This window comes from Globicephala melas, chromosome 20, assembly GCF_963455315.2.
Source record: "Globicephala melas chromosome 20, mGloMel1.2, whole genome shotgun sequence".
NCBI classification, from domain to species: domain Eukaryota; kingdom Metazoa; phylum Chordata; class Mammalia; order Artiodactyla; family Delphinidae; genus Globicephala; species Globicephala melas.
This window is the reverse complement of record NC_083333.1, coordinates 21,824,511-21,830,728: the sequence shown is the minus strand read 5'-3', so window position 1 is coordinate 21,830,728 and position 6,218 is coordinate 21,824,511. Positions and strand designations below refer to the sequence as shown.

At 48.1% G+C, this 6,218-nt stretch overlaps 1 protein-coding gene across 1 annotated transcript in view; it reads left to right on the top strand.

The window, feature by feature from the left end:
- Positions 1–1,277: 1,277 nt before the first annotated feature.
- Positions 1,278–6,218, top strand: part of PRKCA (protein kinase C alpha) — a 366,741-nt gene continuing 361,800 nt past the window's right edge. The window contains exons 1-2 of the mRNA XM_030837966.2: positions 1,278–1,567; positions 4,380–4,411. Of these exons, the coding sequence (XP_030693826.1) occupies positions 1,395–1,567; positions 4,380–4,411 (205 nt within the window). The 5' untranslated portion in view covers positions 1,278–1,394. The remainder of the gene's footprint in view (positions 1,568–4,379; positions 4,412–6,218) is intronic.

The window sequence follows — 6,218 nt, the reverse complement described above, 5'->3', positions numbered from 1 at the left end:
AGCAGGTGCAATCTCTTTAAGCTCCAAGTACATTGGCGGGAGAGATTGCAAGTGAGCCAGCAAAGTGCATGCCCCATTAAGGGCGGGTCAATAACTAACACGTGTCAAAACATAAAAGACATTCCTATCATCATGCGTTCAACTGGGCAATCTTAAAAAATGGTAGCCCTATTTGGTCTATGTGATATGCTCTAAGATAGTATAGATCTTAGGAAAGCTTTCTTGCTTTTTTAAACCTCTCGAAGGATTAAACATGTTCCCTTTCTCGCTATCTTCAGTAGATGAAGTTGTTTTGTGAATTTAGTGAATCTGACGATGAAATTAAACCGTAATGAAACGTTGTTTCCCTCATGTATTTTAGCATCCTCCAGGCAGAACTAATGAATATTCAGCAAGTGATTAGTTGGTACAACCCCACGTGCGTCCTCGAAGACCCATGCCAGCCACCCTTTCACAAGCAGTTTTACTTGGTAATTTACAAATGTACTGGCTGCGCTCTGCACCTGCCAGTAAGGCAGTTGTTAGCCTAGGATGCAAAATGATTTCTAAATTAAGGTTCTGGACTTGTAAAATCAAGAAAGCCTGATCATCCATGATTTAACTGTGGTAGTCAGTGAGTAACGGGATAAACAACCAGGACGAGTCCTTTAACCGTCCTAACATCCAAATTAGACGTCTATACAAGACGCAGGTGAAGCACAATTCAATTGGAAGCATGTGAAAGGGCCCGTGTTCCTTAATTGAAAGTAGCTCCTTTTCTCCTGCCGTGTATAATAAACAGCGTGGTGGCCCGGGAGGGGCGGGGGTTGGATATTGGAGCCAGGTGAAACCTCAAATTGATGCAAGCTTATAAAAGCTGGGCTCTTGGGCCAGAAACACGGTGGGTCTTGGAAGCGGGAGAGGTAAGTGAGCGTCTGAGCGCGGCGAGCGGAGTCTGCGAGGAGGAAGACGGCGACTACGACGACGACAAGCTGGACGGCGTGTGCGGTGGACGGAGCGGAGCGGGCGGCCCAGGGGGAGGAAGGCTGGGAGAAGGAGGAGGCGGTGGCGGCGGAGAACGGGCCCGCTTCCGCGGCGTCCTTTAGCTCCCAGGCCCGGGCGCCCCCTCTGTCTCCCCGGCGGCGCGGAAAACGCGGGGGCGTCGACTCCTCCAGCGCCGGCGCACCCCCGCCCCCGCCCGCCCGGGCCGCGCTCGGAGCATGCGCGGTGGGCGGGCCGCCTCCGCCGCCCGAGTCGGAAGCGCCAGCGCTGGCGCCGCTGTCAGTGCGCGAGGGGCCAGCAGCGCGCCCGCGGCTCCGCTCCGGCGCGGCTCCGCTCCGGCCCGACTCCTGCCGCGCCTCGGCCGCCGCCCGCGCCCCCCGCTCCCGGCGGAGGTAGCAGGCGGTGGGGGGACCATGGCTGACGTCTTCCCGGCCAACGACTCGGCGGCGCCTCAGGACGTGGCCAACCGCTTCGCCCGCAAAGGGGCGCTAAGACAGAAGAACGTGCACGAGGTGAAGGACCACCGCTTCATCGCCCGCTTCTTCAAGCAGCCCACCTTCTGCAGCCACTGCACCGACTTTATCTGGTGGGTGCGCGCGGCGGGGCGCGGGGCCGCTCCTCCCCAGTCTTGGCCGCCTCTCCCGGGGAACTTGGGGAGCCGCTGGGAGTCCCAACTCGCCTGGGACGCTACGCGCGCGCCGGGCCGGACGCACGCGGGCGGGACTGCCGGGAGTTGCCGGCCGGCCGCCCCCCGCCGCGGCAGGGGGCGACACAGAGGCCCCCCAGCCTTCCCCGGCGTCCCAGGAACAGACCGGGAGTATCCGCGGGTCAGGGCCGAGCGCCGCGGAGAGTCGGAGGGCGGGTCCCCAGGGAAGAGTCTGGGAGGCGGCAGGCGGCGGCTGCGCGGCGCGGCCCGGGTTGGGGGCGAGCGGGGCCGGGCGCTTCGCGGGTGTGGACGCGGCCTTTTTCCTCGGGCTCGGGCTCCGGCTCCGTTGCAGCCTTGGGTCCTGCCTGCCGCAACTCGTACCTGTTGGCCACGGAGTGACTCTGGCTTCCCTGCGTGAGCCCGGGGAGAGCGGACGGGCGACCAACTGTTAAGAGCGTGCAGGGTGGGGGGAGCTAAAGGGAGCGGGTAAACGGTAGAAGGGCGGATGGAGTCCTTTAAAATAACCCGCGTCAGCACGGGGTCAGGCCGGTAAAACCCAGCGCGTGAGGACAGAGCCCGTAAGAAAAACGCTAGCAGGGCTGAAGGTGTCAGAGTTCTGGTAACTTTCAATGAACGCAGAAATTAACTCGGGGTTCCCCGGGGGTTTACGGGGAATGGGTAAGTGGTGGGCTTTAGAGACGGGTTCTCTGAACCCTGTGAAACTAGAGGAAATCGTGTATGTGCTTTCTTCCCGTGAGAGAGCTGGGCCTTTTATTAACTGACCTTTTCATAAAGGTCAGTGATTCCTTCTCAATTCTTTTATTTGAGAAAGCTGAAACTAAAGGTAGTCCAAATGCTCCAGTTGGAGGAGCAGTAGGTTCTTTCCAGTTAGGTTGCTAGCCACTCTGCCTCTTCTACTTCTTGTTCTTGGATGTAGGACACCCGCCCCAAGTCAGACATGTCTAGGGTTCCGTAACTCCTGCCCCTCCCCCCCCGCCCCGCCAGGCTGGGGAATGGCACCAGGTTCATAGCACAGAGCGCGCCCTGCCACCAGCCAGCTGGCATGTGGATCTTGTTGAGGCCCTCTGGAGAACGCTACCTGGATGCATCACACCTGGGAAAATCATTTCTAAGGGTGAGGCCCACAAACATGGCGCTAATCAATAGGTGTTTAACTTTTCCTTTATGTGTGGCTTTATCTGAACCCATCACACCTGGGAAAATCGTCTCTAAGGGCGAGGCCCACAAACATGGCGCTAATCAATAGGTGTTTAACTTTGTGTGGCGTTATCTGAATCTATCACACCTGGGAAGGTCATCGCCAGGAGAGCCCCACCCACGTGGTGCTAATGAGGTGCTTAATTGTCTTAGAAATCAGCTCAACAGTACACTTACGAAAAGCACAGCTACCTCCGTGAATGGTTTCCAACGTGTAGTCAGCGTATGAAGCAGTTGTGCTCCAGGGAGCACATAGGTAGTTGTAGATAAGACTATTTAAGTTCTTGGAGTATTAGGGCAGAGAGGAGATTGCATTTAGTTAAGGGGAGGTCTTCAGCCTCGTGTATCAGCTGTGAAATTCCATTAAGAGGGAACAGCTAGACTACTGATCGCTTTTGCAGGAAGTAGGTAAGGTAGAAAAGGGACTTGCAACATGTATATCCAGGCTCGCTGAAGACTTTCCACTATCAATTGCTAGCCCCTGGTGAACTGACGTGGCATGTCAGGTCACCAGGTGTAATGAGAGTGGAAAATAAAGATCTCCCCGGCCTCTTTCTCCCGGAGTAATCCCTGAAACAGTTCTCTGCTTAGCTGTAAAGCAACCCCTTGGAAGTTCCAGGAAAATATTCCCCAGCTTTGTTGAGCAGTGGTTTTAATTTTTCAGTTTTCTTTTCTGGGTCCTTGATTTGCAAGTCATTTAAATATTAAAGCACTGATATTTTAAAACTAAGTGCGTTTAATTATTTTCTGGGTGGGGATGACTGAGTTAACTATAAAGATATGTGAAGTGCTTTGTAAACTTAAAATGCTATGTAAAGTGAGAGATTATGACTCATAACCTTCTGAGAATTTTAATGTAGTTCATCCTACTTGGAATGGTGTTTGCAATTTAACGTCCACATCAGGGTTTTCTGCTTAGAAAGTAAATTCTCTAAAGTAATTTACAAGAACAAAATAGTTCCTGAATGTGCTTTGAATGCCCTTGGTTCTAGGTAAAATTAGATCATAATCTTACATGCGAAAAATAGGGATGATAGTTTGTAAAATGTGGCTCCTTTAAGCCAAAGTTTAATGTTAAGAGTGGCGCTGCTTGGCGATATCTAGACAAATACTTACATTCACAACAAATGATGAAGCTGCTTGTTGTCTTTAGGGAGAAACAATTTTCAGTTGGTCTTTAGGGACCAAATTCAGCTTTTTTTTAACCGTAAGGTCAGGTTCTCCTTGTTCCCTGAATATTGTAGCCGACAACTTTATAGTCATGTTCTTGCCTTGAAATTTAAGTATTGATAACAGTGTTAAAAAAAAAAAAAAAAAAAACTCGAATACATTGAGACAGCTTAGGGAGCCTTTGGAGGTCAGATCTTCTTAAAGTTGCATTGACCCAGTGCTCTGAGCTGTTCAGGCACGTTTTCCTGTCACATCATTGGGTTTCATGTACAAACCTTTAACTAGAAAGCTTTGTTACATAACTGGCTTAAGATATGGTATCCAACACAAAATATGTTAAGAAATCTTCTTGTTTGTTTTTCAGGGGGTTTGGGAAACAAGGCTTCCAGTGCCAAGGTAAGCTGCCCACGTTGGATTTTATTTTCAGGTACAGCATGAAATAAGCATTCCAGACAGGAACAGTGTTTCCAGTCATCTTTTCTTTGATCTCCCCTCCCCCAAAAAAACGTTGTTTAGATGTTCTCAAAATATGAGGGCTGTAAATTTGGGCCTTAAAAAAATTGTTTGGTATTTTGCCTCGTAATCTGCATATAGAGCTGCCTTTTTCTTCAAGGGAAAAACCTTCCTGGAACTTATTTTTTTTGCCAAGAACATTCTTGTCAGAAACTACTGTTTTGTGTGGGTGTTGAGAAAAAAATGAAATCACGGCGTGTGTGGCTCTTCCTGTTTTTGTCCATTTTTTACCTAGGCATTGGGTTGGACCCCTAATCTTGGGCTATGCAGCACGCTAGTGAGTTTCTGGTTTTTGATGGTCGATTGTCATCCAGAACAAAGTTTGCACGTTTTAAGGCGGCTGCAGCATGAGGCGCGTTATCTCATCTTACGCTCTCCATTGCATCCACAAAGAAATCCCTTTCCTCCTCTGATCTGTAGTTGCATTTTACACCCTCCAAATATCTAACTTTTCATACCTTTCTGCTTGTTGAAACATTTTTTTAGAATGCCTTATTGCTTGTGAAGTCATCCCAGTTCATTAGCCCACCTTCTGGCTCTCCTGTCTATATTATGTTTACTTAGTTCTGGTTACATTTCCCATCTGGGCTTCGGTTTATTAGGGCAAGTGGAAAGTGCATTCTAGCCTGGAAAATATTATACTAACAGTGTTTAACGTTAAGTGCGTTAGAGACACACAGGGCGTACTTCCTGTGACTTTAAAATTGTGCTCGTAAGTTGGTTACCATTTAAAACCTGCACGCTTGTGAAGTTGTTTCTTATATGCATTTTCTAAAGATTTTTGGATGCGGGGATTTTATGTATAATCAGTGTTCTACTTTCCTTTACGTTGTGATTAACACCCCTATTGAATAAATTTATTTGGAGAGTCACATTGAGAAATCAAGTTGAGTCCTTTGCAAAAGAATGAAAGGTGTGTTGCCAGTCTAAGAAACGAAAGGAAGATGTGACTCTTTCCACTTCGCAAAGTGGTGGACCTGAACTTTATAGGCAACGTTTGAAGTCTTTGAACAGGATTTTAGGAAGTTTAAAGATGTAACCTTGTGATTCGGGGCTAATGTGATACCTATATCTCCTGTTATTTTTGGTAATGTGTTTGAATGTGGAGGCCTAGGGAAACTCATAAGAAAAATATTTACTAAATGGTCTAGATAATGCACAAGAGAAAGGGGGTATGTTATGTAGAAAATGAGCTTTTTAAATACAAAGAACCCCAGGTTAAGGTTTGTCCCTTTGAGACCTGCCGGTTTTGTTGGCCATACTAGGCTACAGCAGGACCTGAATGGTTTTTTCGGCATCTTTTGAACTTCCAGTGGGTTAGCAGGTTAATAATCTCACATCCAATCACTCCCTCTTACCTTAATTATAGAAGTGCTACTCATAAATTGCGCAAACACTGTATATAAAAATGAAATCTTGTTTCCTTTCCCACTCTCAGGAATAACTTCTATTTAAGACATCCATTCATTCACTTATTTACACATACTTTTTAAAAATCAAAATTTTCAGTCATTCTGCAGCTTTTTTTTAGCAGTAGGTGGTAGGTGTCCTTCCATATCAAAACATCAGTTCTTCCTTATTTGCATGTGTGGAAATAACAAATTGATTCACCGGTCTCTGAGACATTTTAAATGTTTCTCAGTTCTCTGTACTATTGTAGTACAAATACAGCTGTCAATATCCTTGGGCT